Here is a 15,810-nt window from a genome sequence, read left to right on the forward strand (position 1 = left end):
GGATTGTGTGGCAGTGATCAGGTTTTGGTTGCAGTGGTGTGATGTGGGTTTTAGTGATGTGGTTTGGGTTGCAGTGGTGTGATGTTTGTGTCAGTGATGTGGTGTTGGTTGCAGTGTTGTGGTTTGCTAATTATTACGTGGTTTTGGTTGCAGTGACGTGGTTTGCTGATAGTGGTGTGATTTGGGTGGAAGTGATGTGGTTTGCTAATAGTGATGTGGATTGGGTGACAGTGATGTGGTTTGCTGATAGTGGTGTAGTTTGGGTGGCAGTGATGTGTGATATGATCAATAAAGCAGAAAATCTATTCGCACATGCAATTACCAACAAAAAATACAAAATAAAAATATAATATTCATTTAAAAAAAATCTTTCATTTCAACCAACAGACATTTAAAACAATGTTTCTAAAATAATGCATTTATTATTCACATTTAATAAATAAAGGAATGTATACATCATTAAATCATCAATAAAATCCCACATTCATTTTTGAACACAAAATAAAGATAAATATATAGAAATATGTACATTTTAACTTAATATAAAATATAAACTCTCTGAAATAGTTTAGTCCATAGTCATAAAATTTTTGTAAAAAGTGTTCATAAATTGTATAAAAAATGAATTCCACAAAGTCCTTCCATACGGCGGCGTCACTGGAGTGATCGGGGGGAGAGGTGATTAGCCGGACAATCTACAGCTTATAATTTGCAGACCGTGTTAAGGAGATTCTTGTATTTCCCCCGTAAGAAATTTGTGTAAACCGAAAAGAATTGTTTTAAAGTGCTGACAGAACGAGTCCTTTCCTTAGAGTCTGGAATGTTTGTTTCAACCTAAAAAATCAAAGTAAAAACACAACTAAGTAAAAATGCAAAATGTTACAAATAGGATTAAAGTTACAGATACAGTCCTATAGTATAAATGTGATATATTGGGGGTTCTGATACAGATACACAGACCCAGTAACAGTCCTATAGTATAAATGGGATATATGGGGGGTTCCGATACAGATACACAGACCCAGTAACAGTCCTATAGTATAAATGGGATATATGAGGGGTTCCGATACAGATACACAGACCCAGTAACAGTCCTATAGTATAAATGGGATATATGAGGGGTTCCAATACAGATACAGAGACCCAGTAACTGTCCTATAGTATAAATGGGATATATGGGGGGTTCCGATACAGATACACAGACCCAGTAACGGTCCTATAGTATAAATGGGATATATGGGGGATTCCGATACAGATACACAGACCCAGTAACAGTCCTATAGTATAAATGGGATATATGGGGGATTCCGATTCAGATACACAGACCCAGTAACAGTCCTATAGTATAAATGGGATATATGGGGGGTTCCGATACAGATACACAGACCCAGTAACAGTCCTATAGTATAAATGGGATATATGAGGGGTTCCGATACAGATACACAGACCCAGTAACGGTCCTATAGTATAAATGGGATATATGGGGGGTTCCAATACAGATACAGAGACGCAGTAACGGTCCTATAGTATAAATGGGATATATGGGGGTTCCGATATAGATACACAGACCCAGTAACAGTCCTATAGTATAAATGGGATATATGAGGGGTTCCAATACAGATACAGAGACCCAGTAACTGTCCTATAGTATAAATGGGATATATGGGGGGTTCCGATACAGATACACAGACCCAGTAACGGTCCTATAGTATAAATGGGATATATGGGGGTTCCGATACAGATACACAGACCCAGTAACAGTCCTATAGTATAAATGGGATATATGGGGGATTCCGATTCAGATACACAGACCCAGTAACTGTCTGTGGCGGTACCAGCCTTGCCACTGGGCATTGGAGAAGACTGATTGCCAGCCTCCTGCCATGTGACTATGGCCCCTGAGATGTATTGCCTGCTCTCCTGTACTGCTGAGGATTGCTCCCCCTTAGGTGGATTTGGCTATGGAGCTTGTGTAGTGCCCTCTGTTGGTAGCAACAGTAATATGCACTACCTGAATAGCAAGACTGGTAATTTGCATATTCGGGTAGATTTGCATATCGCTAATTCTGCATGCAGGAGAGACATTTGTGTTAATTATGGTCTTCCCCACCTATTTATCAATATGTAATTATGTTATAATAAGTCAATGAATGTTGCCTGCTATGATTTGACTGTTTGTAATTTTATTGAGTTTTCACAGCAATGTTAATGTAATGACCAAATGGGCTAGTCCCAAGTAAAATAAAGATTTTGTCAGTTCTACTTCACCCTCAATTTGGAGTCCTGTCTCTTATTGGGGGAATCTGCTACAAGGGATTGCTATGCTCTGCATATTCCCTTGCTATAATCACTCCTAAGCTCTTTTAAGAGCTCGTTCCTGCTTCGCTCTGGAAGGAAGAGAGGTTCGTCCTGCGGTGGTTGTGTTGTCGGCTAGAGTGCTTGGAATCCTCAAGAAGCGCTAGGAGCATCCATCAACGGAGGTACCCAGTCGGGGTGCCAGGTGATCCGTTACATTGGTGGCAAGCGGTGGGATGGCGTCCTAGTGCGAGGAGAAGCAGCTCAGAGACACTGGTAACGTTTGGAATTACAAATTGAGGGCAACGCTAGTATCCGTACAGCGCCCCTGGCTACAGCAGGATGGAATCAGCTAGTTTTTGGACAGCGTTCCATGATGAGGAGGAGGAGGCGGCCGCGGACTACAGGGATGCAGACAGAAAGGAAGTCTGGTATGATGCCCTGGAAGACGCCCAGTGGCGGCGAGGTGAGAGTCTCCCCAGTGATGAGCAGCGGCTACAGAAGCGTGTGGCGATGCGCATGTATCTATTGGGAGAGCAGCCCCTGGATGAGTGGGTGACAAGACTAGAGACCCTGGTATGGCGAGAGATCTGGCTAGACAACGCATACCAGGCCCTCTGGTGGCATACCATTCGACTTACCCCCTGGACGGCCGAGCACGACTTACCGGAGGGGGATGATTATGATGGCCCGGGTTTATTATGGGATGCCTTGGAGGACGACATTGATCTTGGCAGCACGGAGGGGTCTAGGTTTTGGGACATCTACGACTACCGGATGGGCATGTATGTCTGGGCTGACGAATGCGAGGTGAGCAAAGACATGACCCACCTGGTAACAAGGGAGTGGGAGCTGGAGCAGGACTACCAACACCTGCTCAGCTTCGTGCAGCTCCAACCTACCCGACAAGCAGAACCAGACCTCATAGACTGGTCCTGGAGAGACCCACAGATGGCAGGTGGAGATGGGATCGAGGTCTCTCTACTGGCCCTACAGGGATGCTGGGCAGTCGGCCCAGATCCCCAGCGGCAGGTTACAGTTCAGAGAGAGGAGCTTGTTACACCCTCTCTCCAGCGGCAGCCTAACCCACCAAGGGGAGACCGTAAGCCCCACACCAGCGCAGATGAGACCGTGGTCTCTGCGCCCAAGTTACAGGGAGCTGAAGGAGCCGTCCTCCCTCCCCAGCGGCAGTGTGATTTGTTGGGAATTGGGAGCCCGGTCTCCATTCCCCAGCGGCAGAGTATCCAGCAGGGAATAGAGAGCCCATCCCCTTTTCCCCCACAGCAGGACTCTGTGCTGGGAGGAGAGACAGTCGGTCTCCCTCCGCAGAGACGGGAAGTATGCATGGGAGAGGAGATTGTTACCACCTCTCCCCAGCGGCGGATCATTAATGTACAGGGAATAGAGAGCCCAGTCTCCATTCCCCAGCGGCAGAGTGTTCTAATGGGAGAGGAGCTGGTTACCACCTCTCCCCAGCGGCAGCTTAATGTACCAGGGGGAGACTGTAAGCCCCACACCTGTGCAGATGGGACCGTGGTCTCTGCACTTCCAGCACAGGGGGTAGGGACGGTCGGTCCTGCCCCCCCACAACAGGGCTGTTTAGCCAAAGGGGAGACAGTCTGTCTCCAGCAGCAGAGCTGTGTAACTAAAGGGGAGACAGTCGGTCTCCAGCAGCAGAGTTGTGTAACTCAAGGGGAGACAGTCGGTCTCCAGCAGCAGAGCGGTGTAACTCAAGGGGAGACAGTCGGTCTCCAGCAGCAGAGCGGTGTATTTAAAGGGGAGACAGTCTGTCTCCAGCAGCAGAGCTGTGTAACTAAAGGGGAGACAGTCGGTCTCCAGCAGCAGAGCTGTGTAACTCAAGGGGAGACAGTCGGTCTCCAGCAGCAGAGCGGTGTAACTCAAGGGGAGACAGTCGGTCTCCAGCAGCAGAGCGGTGTAACTCAAGGGGAGACAGTCGGTCTCCAGCAGCAGAGCGGTGTATTTAAAGGGGAGACAGTCGGTCTCCAGCAACCAGGCTCCAACCAGACTACTCCCGTGGTAGTGCTGGCAACAGGACAGAGTACCGCTGGTCTCTGCCCCCTCAGCAACCTACCAAGGCAGCCTACCAGTCCCCCACACAGCCGTGGTGAGGCACCTGAACCTGGACAAGATTTTCCCTCACCCAGGTGTAGTAACTGTTTATTGTGGGTGGGCTGCTCTGCTGTTTCTGTCTTGTGGGTGGGCTGCTGGACTAACAAGGGCACTGACCGGCAGGAGGTCAAGTACCCTGTTAGTCTGGGGGGTAAAGGGGAGAAGATTGGTGGCAGCGGTGGGATGGCTTCCTAGCCTTGGGAAAACCAGCACTACTTCAGAGATGGAACGCCGTGCAGTATCTCCCTTTGATGCCAGGCTCCAGCAGCGACTACAGGATGTGATGCGCAGTATGGAGTATCCTATCCCAGAGGAAAAAGAGACAGAGTGGAGGGTGGCGCTTCGTACCGATCTCTGGAAGGAGGACATCGACGAAATTCGACCCTTCCGGTTCCAGGAAATCCTGACCACTAACCAGCGCCAAGCAGAACAACTAGAGCTGCGGATGCCATTATTGGGAAACCAGCCCTCAGAGGAATGGGTAAGCGAACTGGAGACGCTAGTTGAGACTGAGGTGTGGCTGGATGATTCCTATCGGGCCCTGCGGTGGCATGCTTACCACCTCTACCCATGGCTGATTGAGTACAAGTGTATTGAGGGGGAAGACTACGATGGCCCTGGTTTGTTGTGGGATACTATTGAAACTAGTCTCTGGTTCGGAGACACCGACATTGCTCGCTTCTGGTCCATCCGAGCTGAGCGGGCAGACAACTGGGACCTTACGGAGATCGATGCCATTCAGCCAGATCTATCTTTTCTTGCCAACCGGGAGTGGGAACTAGAACAGGATTATGTTTGCCTATTCCAATGTATAACGCCGCCTGTCTCTGACATGATGGGGCTTATTGACTGTATGCCACCGGAAGCATTGAGTTTAGTTCTTCCTCCCCAGCAACCAAGCCTGTTATCAGGGGACCTTGGTACTGTACCACATATGTCCCAACCAGCACCAGAGATGGAAGATCTTATTGACTTGTCCTGGGAAGACACCCAGCTGGCAGGTGGAGATGGGACCGAGGTCTCTCTACCGGCCCTACAGGGATGCTGGGCAGTCGGCCCAGATCCCCAGCGGCAGTATGTATCCCAGGGAGCTGAAGGTGCCGTCCTTCCTCCCCAGCGGCAGTGTGTGTCCTTAGGAGAGGAGACAGTTGGTCCCTCTTCCCAGCAGTCCAGTGAGTTTCAGGGAGCCGAAGGTGCAGTCCTTCCTCCCAAGCGGCAGTGTGTGTCCTTAGGAGAGGAGACAGTTGGTCCCTCTCCCCAGCAGTCCAGTGAGTCTCAGGGAGCCGAAGGTGCAGTCCTTCCTCCCCAGCGGCAGTGTGTGTTACAGGGAGCTGAAGGTGTCGTCCTTCCTCCCCAGCAGCAGTGTGTGTCATTAGGAGAGGAGACAGTTAGTCTCTCTCCCCAGCGGCTGAAAGTATGTATGGGAGAGGAGCTTGTTACCCCCTCTCCCCAGCAGCTGAAAGTATGTATGGGAGAGGAGCTTGTTACCCCCTCTCCCCAGCAGCAGCTTAACCCACCAAGGGGAGACAGTAAGCTCCACAACAGTGCAGATGGGACCGTGGTCTCTGCACATGCACCACTAGGGGTAGGGACAGTCGGTCCTGTCCACCAGCAGCAGGGCTGTTTAGCCAAAGGGGAGACAGTCGGTCTCCCCCTCCAGCAGCAGGACTATGTAACCAAAGGGGAGACAGTCGGTCTCCCCCTCCAGCAGCAGCCCCAGATCCCGAGAGAGGAGCCTACCAACTCTTCTTTTCAGCATGGCTCCAACCAGGCTACTCCCGTGGTAGCGCTGGCACTCAGCAACCCACCAAGGCAGCCTATCAGTACCCCACACAGCCTTGTTGAGGCACCTGGACATGGACGAGCTAATCTTTTACCCAGGTGTAGTAACCATGTATTGTGGGTAGGCTGTATTACTGTTTGTGCTTCGTGGGTGGGTTGCTGGACTAACCAGGGCACTGACCGGCAGGAGGTCAGATACCCTGTTAGTCTGTTTGGAAAAGGGGAGAAATGTGGCGGTACCAGCCTTGCCACTGGGCATTGGAGAAGACTGATTGCCAGCCTCCTGCCATGTGACTATGGCCCCTGAGATGTATTGCCTGCTCTCCTGTACTGCTGAGGATTGCTCCCCCTTAGGTGGATTTGGCTATGGAGCTTGTGTAGTGCCCTCTGTTGGTAGCAACAGTAATATGCACTACCTGAATAGCAAGACTGGTAATTTGCATATTCGGGTAGATTTGCATATCGCATATATTGCATCCATCAACGGAGGTACCCAGTCGGGGTGCCAGGTGATCCGTTACACTGTCCTATAGTATAAATGGGATATATGGGGGGTTCCGATACAGATACACAGACCCAGTAACAGTCCTATAGTATAAATGGGATATATGGGGGGTTCCGATACAGATACACAGACCCAGTAACAGTCCTATAGTATAAATGGGATATATGGGGGGTTCCGATACAGATACACAGACCCAGTAACGGTCCTATAGTATAAATGGGATATATGGGGGATTCCGATATAGATACACAGGCCCAGTAACAGTCCGATAGAATAAATGGGATATATGGGGGGTTCCGATATAGATACACAGACCCAGTAACGGTAATATAGTAGAAATGGGATATATGGGGGTTCCAATATAGATACACAGACCCATTAACAGTCCTATAGTATAAATGGGATATATGGGGGATTCCGATATAGATACACACACCCAGTAACGGTAATATAGTATAAATGGGATATATGGGGGGTTCCGATATAGATACACAGACCCAGTAACAGTCCTATAGTATAAATGGGATATATAGGGGGTTCTGATACAGATACACAGACCAAGTAACGGTCCTATAGTATAAATGGGATATATGGGGGGTTCCGATATAGATACACAGACCCAGTAACAGTCCTATAGTATAAATGTGATATATGGGGATTCCGATACAGATACACAGACACAGTAACGGTCCTATAGTATAAATGGGATATATGGGGGGTTCCGATACAGATACACAGACCCAGTAACAGTCCTATAGTATAAATGGGATATATGGGGGGGTTCCAATACAGATACACAGACCCAGTAACGGTCCTATAGTATAAATGGGATATATGGGGGGTTCCGATATAGATACACAGACCCAGTAACGGCCCTATAGTATAAATGGGATATATGGGGGGTGTAACGGATCGCCTGGCACCCCGACTTGGTACCTCCGTTAATGGATGCTCCTAGTGCTTCCTGAGGACTCCAAGCACTCTGGCAGACACCATAATCACCGAATCCAAGAAACCCTTTAAATTCTCCCAAGCGTATGAATGCTGTAGACCATTGAATAGGAACCATACGAATAGGCTTGTACCCCTAGCAGTCAACTGGAACAGCATACAATAAATCCTTCCCCCAATAATGAGACGACACATCACTTTGAGGTTAAAACAGGAACTCTGGACTGGCTCATCCAGCCTGGCTTTTATTTCCAACTCACACATACAGGCCACACCCAGGGGGAGGCATAAAAGAACCAATGACATAGATGTTACCTCCCACACATCCCCTCCCCTTAGTGTGACACATAATCCCATTATGCATACAGTGTAAAATATACTTTTACACAACTTTCATAACTTTAAAACCATACATCACATTCACATAAAAATACATATCCACAATCAATCCATTCAGGGGAACAACATATTAAAAAATGGCATGAATCCGACCAGGGGTTCAAAAGTTACTAAAAGTATCTTTTGTTCCTTTCTGGCTGGCAGAGAAACATCCCCACAATGCACCCTGGTTTCCTCCCTTCTGCCCTGGAGTTAATTGGAGAAGTAATCCAATTACCCAGGACTAAAGGCAGACTCCATTAACCACATGGTTGCAAAACAACATAAAACACTTTAAAATACATAAAGTCACATTTACACATAACACACAGACATTTCACCTATCCCCAGATAGCTGGGATCTGCACGCACAAAACTACCGAATAGCGCGCAGATCCTACTCACACAGTACAATTGCCATGGAGCTAAAGTCTTTCCCATAGTCTTTCATTATATGAATAGGCTCCATGGTATGGCTATCTGGGGTATCACATTCCCATAAAGTCTGGTCCATAGTCCAAAGGCAAGAGGCGGGCAATCAGCCCCCTCCAAGGACACGTGGCGAGGTCGGTTTCGCCACAGGGGGTTCCAATACAGATACACAGACCCAGTAACAGTCCTATAGTATAAATGGGATATATGGGGGGTTCCGATTCAGATACACAGACCCAGTAACTGTCCTATAGTATAAATGGGATATATGGGGGGTTCCGATACAGATACACAGACCCAGTAACGGTCCTATAGTATAAATGGGATATATGGGGGATTCCGATATAGATACACAGACACAGTAACAGTCTTATAGTATAAATGGGATGTAGCGGCACCCCGGTGTAGTAGGGGTTTACGCCGCTGAGAAGGTGTCCTTTCCCCCAAGCACGAAGTCAGCTAAAGCATAACAGGTTCCCCATAATTATGACATCCAAGTAATAGTCATCCCCTCCAAGCACGAGACGAGACTCTGTGTTGAGGGTCAAAGTAGGAATAATGTTTATTCTGCAACTCGGGCTTTTATGCCGTACAACAACTCCTCCCCGTATCCGGAGGAGATAATACATTTACAGTGGGAGTCACTCCCACTGTACCGAGCAGAATATTATACAAAAATTACAGGTTTAATAACACACACAATATATAACGAAAATACAATGTGCTACGTGTATTAGGGAACGGAGATCTAGGGGAACAATATACGTGAAAATCCCCTAGATCGGTTGGGCCGTTCGCTAGATACACGTTCGCACCATTTACTCAGGAACCATATGTGGCGAAACCAACTTCGCCACTGTGAACTGGAGAAGCCTGGTTGCTAGCCTCCTGCCCTGCGACTACGGCCCATGGACATATTGCTCTATAAACACTATATTTGGGCATGTAATAATTTATATTGCTGCTACTGGCCCTTTAAAATCAGCGATGGACATATTGGGACTTTTGGGACTAATGTCCCTTTAAGACTTTGTAACATATCACAGTAATACTGTCTTAAATATTATGTAGGTATTTATGTGTTCAGTTAAACTGGGGATATGTAGAAATGTGTGTTTTATGTGTTAAATGTATCAGTATGTAATTTTATGTATTTTACTGTCTTTTTGCAACCATGTGGTTAATGGAGTCTGACTCTAGTCCTAGATAATTGGATTACTTCTCCAATTATCTCCAGGGCAGAAGGGAGGAAGCCGGGATGCATTGTGGGGGATGTTTTACTTCTGTTTGAGCCAGATTGTGCCATGCTGCAAGCCAGGGCCCAAAAGATACTTTTAGTAACTTTTGAACCCCTGGTCGGATTCATGCCATTTTTTAATATGTTGTTCCCCTGAATGGATTGATTGTGGATATGTATTTTTATGTGAATGTGATGTATGGTTTTAAAGTTATGAAAGTTGTGTAAAAGTATATTTTACTCTGTATGCATAATGGGATTATGTGTCACACTAAGGGGAGGGGATGTGTGGGAGGTAACATCTATGTCATTGGTTCTTTTATGCCTCCCCCTGGGTGTGGCCTGTATGTGTGAGTTGGAAATAAAAGCCAGGCTGGATGAGCCAGTCCAGAGTTCCTGTTTAACCCTCAAAATGAAGTGTCGTCTCGTTCTTGGGGGGAATTGAATTGTAAGCTGACTGCCAGGAGTGTAAGCGGATTGTATGCTTTTCTTGTTCAGCTGTTCCAGTTCGGAGTGTTATTTCGTATCCAGATCGGGAGTTTGGTGTTCTGCAGTAGCTGTGCCTGTCTCTAGGAAAGGGGATTATCGCCTAAACGGATTTTTCCCCTTTTATGCTGAAACGGTCCGTTACAATTGGTGGCAGCGGTGGGATCGTTCCTACAACCAGAGGGACAGCTACAGACAACACCATTCCTGGATTACAAAGTAAGGGCAACGCCAGTACTCGTACAGCGTCCCCACCAGCAGTCATGTTCTATCGATATGAAGGCGTAGAGTTTGCTACTGAGGTAATGAGGAGAATAGCCAAATATGGCCCGAATCCCCTGAAGGTGATTGTTGATGCAGCTATACAGCAACTGCTTGAAGAGAACCAGAGGTCACGTGATCTCGAGCACGATTTCATCCTGTTAATGGTGAGTCGTGGTCAAGAAGATGAGGTAGCCGATATCCTCCTCCAACACAAACCAGAGAAACCCAAAGTAGAGGACTGCATGGAGTGGTACTGGAAAGGCCCCCAGCAGGCAGGTGGAGATGGGACCGAGGTCTCTCTACCGGCCCTACAGGGATGCTGGGCAGTCGGCCCAGATCCCCAACGGCAGTGTGTACCCCAGGGAGCTGATGGTGTCGTCCATCCTCCCCAGCGGCAGTGTGTACCCCAGGGAGCTGATGGTGTCGTCCATCCTCCCCAGCGGCAGGCTGAGTTACAGGGGGCAGAGGTAGTTGTTCCTGCCCCCCAGCAGCAAAGTGATATGCCAAGAAGGCAGTGTGAAGTGAAGGGAGAGGAGAGCAGCGTCCTCCCTCCCCAGCGGCAGTGTGTACCCCAGGGAGCTGATGGTGTCGTCCATCCTCCCCAGCGGCCGTGTGTGTCCCAGGGAGCCGACGGTGCAGTCCTTCCTCCCCAGCGGCAGGCTGAGTTACAGGGGGCAGAGGTAGTTGTTCCTGCCCCCCAGCAGCAAAGTGATATGCCAAGAAGGCAGTGTGAAGTGAAGGGAGAGGAGAGCAGCGTCCTCCCTCCCCAGCGGCAGTGTGTACCCCAGGGAGCTGATGGTGTCGTCCATCCTCCCCAGCGGCCGTGTGTGTCCCAGGGAGCCGAAGGTGCAGTCCTTCCTCCCCAGCGGCAGGCTGAGTTACAGGGGGCAGAGGTAGTTGTTCCTGCCCCCCAGCAGCAAAGTGATATGCCAAGAAGGCAGTGTGAAGTGAAGGGAGAGGAGAGCATCGTCCTCCCTCCCCAGCGGCAGTGTGTACCCCAGGGAGCTGATGGTGTCGTCCATCCTCCCCAGCGGCCGTGTGTGTCCCAGGGAGCCGAAGGTGCAGTCCTTCCTCCCCAGCGGCAGTGTGTAACCCAGGGAGCTGATGGTGTCGTCCATCCTCCCCAGCGGCAGTGTGTACCCCAGGGAGCCGAAGGTGCAGTCCTTCCTCCCCAGCGGCAGGCTGAGCTACAGGGGGCAGAGGTAGTTGTTCCTGCCCCCCAGCAGCAAAGTGATAGGCCAAGAAGGCAGTGTGAAGTGAAGGGAGAGGAGAACAGCGTCCTCCCTCCCCAGCGGCAGTGTGTACCCCAGGGAGCTGATGGTGTCGTACATCCTCCCCAGCGGCAGTGTGTCCTGCAGGGAGCAGAGACAGTCAGTCTCGCACCCCAGCAGCCGGACCAGAGAATGAAAGGGGAGACAGCTGGTTCCCCTTTCCACCAGCAGAGAGAGTGCCAGGGAGAGGAGCCTGCTAACCCCTCTCCCCAGCGGCAGTTTACCATCCAGAGAGAGGAGCTTGTTACACCCTCTCTCCAGCGGCAGCCTAACCCACCAAGGGGAGATGTTAAGCCCCACAGCTGTGCAGATGGGACCGTAGTCTCTGCACTTACAGCACCAGGGGTAGGGACGGTCGGTCCTGTTCCCCAGCCACAGAGCGATATATCCAAAGGGGAGACAGTCGGTCTCCAGCAACCAGGCTCCAACCAGACTACTCCCGTGGTAGTGCTGGCAACAGGACAGAGTACCGCTGGTCTCTGCCCCCTCAGCAACCCACCAAGGCAGCCTACCAGCCCCCCACACAGCCGTGGTGAGGCACCTGAACCCGGACAAGATCCTCCCTCACCCAGGTGTAGTAACTATTTATTGTGGGTGGGCTGCTCTACTATTTCTGTTTTGTGGGTAGGTTGCTGGACTAACCAGGGCACTGACCGGCAGGAGGTCAGATACCCTGTTAGTCTAATTGGTAAAGGGGAGAATTGTGGCGAAACCAACTTCGCCACTGTGAACTGGAGAAGCCTGGTTGCTAGCCTCCTGCCCTGCGACTACGGCCCATGGACATATTGCTCTATAAACACTATATTTGGGCATGTAATAATTTAGATTGCTGCTACTGGCCCTTTAAAATCAGCGATGGACATATTGGGACTTTTGGGACTAATGTCCCTTTAAGACTTTGTAACATATCACAGTAATACTGTCTTAAATATTATGTAGGTATTTATGTGTTCAGTTAAACTGGGGATATGTAGAAATGTGTGTTTTATGTGTTAAATGTATCAGTATGTAATTTTATGTATTTTACTGTCTTTTTGCAACCATGTGGTTAATGGAGTCTGACTCTAGTCCTAGATAATTGGATTACTTCTCCAATTATCTCCAGGGCAGAAGGGAGGAAGCCGGGATGCATTGTGGGGGATGTTTTACTTCTGTTTGAGCCAGATTGTGCCATGCTGCAAGCCAGGGCCCAAAAGATACTTTTAGTAACTTTTGAACCCCTGGTCGGATTCATGCCATTTTTTAATATGTTGTTCCCCTGAATGGATTGATTGTGGATATGTATTTTTATGTGAATGTGATGTATGGTTTTAAAGTTATGAAAGTTGTGTAAAAGTATATTTTACTCTGTATGCATAATGGGATTATGTGTCACACTAAGGGGAGGGGATGTGTGGGAGGTAACATCTATGTCATTGGTTCTTTTATGCCTCCCCCTGGGTGTGGCCTGTATGTGTGAGTTGGAAATAAAAGCCAGGCTGGATGAGCCAGTCCAGAGTTCCTGTTTAACCCTCAAAATGAAGTGTCGTCTCGTTCTTGGGGGGAATTGAATTGTAAGCTGACTGCCAGGAGTGTAAGCGGATTGTATGCTTTTCTTGTTCAGCTGTTCCAGTTCGGAGTGTTATTTCGTATCCAGATCGGGAGTTTGGTGTTCTGCAGTAGCTGTGCCTGTCTCTAGGAAAGGGGATTATCGCCTAAACGGATTTTTCCCCTTTTATGCTGAAACGGTCCGTTACACCATATAACATAAACAAAAACTCTCTCTTGGATCCGGTGTCTCTATTTCGGTACTTTGGATCTGTCGACCAGTATGGGCGTGCGTTACCGGTAAGGTTGAAATTCGTCGTGTGGAAAGTTCGTGATTGTTCGGTCATTAGTCCATGCGGTCAAAATGGCCGCGACCCATTGTTCTTTCCACGTGGCGGCGTGTACCGTACGGATCCACAAGTACCCGAAATCCACAATAATCCAAATACAACTGTAACGGACCGTTTCAGCATAAAAGGGGAAAAATCCGTTTAGGCGATAATCCCCTTTTCTAGAGACAGGCACAGCTACTGCAGAACACCAAACTCCCGATCTGGATACGAAATAACACTCCGAACTAGAACAGCTGAACAAGAAAAGCATACAATCCGCTTACACTCTTGGCAGTCAGCTTACAATCCAATTCCCCCCAAGAACGAGACGACACTTCATTTTGAGGGTTAAGCAGGCACTGTGGACTGGGACACCCAGTCTGGCTTTTATTACAAACAAGTACATACAGGACACTCCCAGGGGGAGGATGAAATTAACCAATCACATGGATGTACCTCCCACACATTTCCTCCCCTTAGATTAACACTTAACACAATTATACCGTACACCTTTTTCCCCAATTCCTGGATGTACCCCAAATACATAGGCTACACCTCCAAAACAGGTATCCCCTGATAGCCCTTATTCAGGGGGACAACATATGCAAGAATCAGCCCATTCGGATAAACGGTTCGGAAGTTATGGGACTTTAAAGTATTGACCGACCGCATGGGTAAAGTATCCGAAAACAGTTCCATGCATTTTGGCCCTGCGGTCGGTCACAAACAAGGGAATGAAAACAGGCGAATTGCCTGTGTTATAGAGCCTGGAGAGGGTTTGAATGAATTCCCTTGTTTATGGGGTTCTTTCTACCGAACGGCGGGTCATTCGGTAGTTTCCATACGAATTTCTGGAAGTATGGAGGTCTCAGCGGTGTTTGCCTAGTCAAGTGTCCGATTTTAGTTCCAGACACTCGACGGCAAAACACCGCTGTTCGGTAGTTTAAGATGGCCGCCGCCACGTGTTGGTTTCCTGAATGGCGGCCACCCAGAGGACACAGAACACATTACATGATTGCCAATTACCCGTTTGCAACATTGTTGCAAACGGTAATTGGAGGCACACTAATCCTGGGTGGTCTGGTTGTTCGGAAGTTTCCTCAATACAATGAATGGAGTGATTCTACCGAACAATCAGATGAAGGCTGCATATATATATATAACCCAGGTTAACTGCATACATAAATACATATACAATATACAGGCAGTACAATAGGATATGCTTCACAGTCTTAAAGGGACCGTAGTCCCAAAATGTCCATTGCTGATTTTAAAGGGCCAGTAGCAGCAATATAAATTAGTACATGCCCAAATATAGTCTTTAAAGTGCAATATGTCCAGGGGCCATAGTCAGCGGGCAGGAGGCTAGCAGCCAGGCTTCTCCAGCCCACAGTGGCGAAGTTGGTTTCGCCACAATTCTCCCCTTTACCAATTAGACTAACAGGGTATCTGACCTCCTGCCGGTCGGTGCCCTGGTTAGTCCAGCAACCCACCCACAGAACAGAAGTAGTAGAGCAGCCCACCCATAATAAACAGTTACCACATCTGGGTGAGAGAGAATTTTGTCCAAGTTCAGGTGCCTCCCCACGGCTGGGTGAGAGACTGATAGGCTGCCTTGGTGGGTTGCCGAGGGGGCAGAGACCAGCGGTACTCTGTCCTGTTGCCAGCACTACCACGGGAGTAGTCTGGTGGGAGCCTGGCTGCTGGAGACCGACTGTCTCCCCTTTAGATATATTGCTCTGTGGCTGGGGGACAGGACCGACCGTCCCTACCCCTGGGGCTGTAAGTGCAGAGACTACGGTCCCATCTGCACAGATGTGGGGCTTAACATCTCCCCTTGGTGGGTTAGGCTGCCGCTGGAGAGAGGGTGTAACAAGCTCCTCTCTCTGGACGGTAAACTGCCGCTGGGGAGGGGGGTTAGCAGGCTCCTCTCCCTGCCACTCTCTCTGCTGGTGGAAAGGGGGACCAGCTGTCTCCCCTTTCATTCTCTTGTCCGGCTGCTGGGGTGCGAGACTGACTGTCTCTGCTCCCTGCAGGACACACTGTCGCTGGGGAGGATGGACGACACCATCAGCTCCCTGGGATACACACTGCCGCTGGGGAGGAAGGGCGACACCTTCTGCTCCCTGGGACACACACTGCCGCTGGGGAGGATGGACGACAGGGCCGGACTGGCCCACCGGGATACCGGGAAATTTCCCGGTGGGCCGCGGCACCTGG

The 15,810-nt window shown here is 49.1% G+C and overlaps 1 protein-coding gene across 1 annotated transcript in view; it reads right to left on the reverse strand.

Annotated features, from left to right (window-relative positions):
• Positions 1-543: 543 nt before the first annotated feature.
• EPO (erythropoietin) overlaps positions 544-15,810 on the reverse strand; it is a 131,408-nt gene continuing 116,141 nt past the window's right edge. Inside the window, exon 5 of the mRNA XM_063446081.1 lies at positions 544-834. Coding sequence (XP_063302151.1) covers positions 703-834 — 132 coding nt within the window. The 3' untranslated portion in view covers positions 544-702. The remainder of the gene's footprint in view (positions 835-15,810) is intronic.

This window comes from Pelobates fuscus, chromosome 3, assembly GCF_036172605.1.
Source record: "Pelobates fuscus isolate aPelFus1 chromosome 3, aPelFus1.pri, whole genome shotgun sequence".
Lineage (NCBI taxonomy): Eukaryota > Metazoa > Chordata > Amphibia > Anura > Pelobatidae > Pelobates > Pelobates fuscus.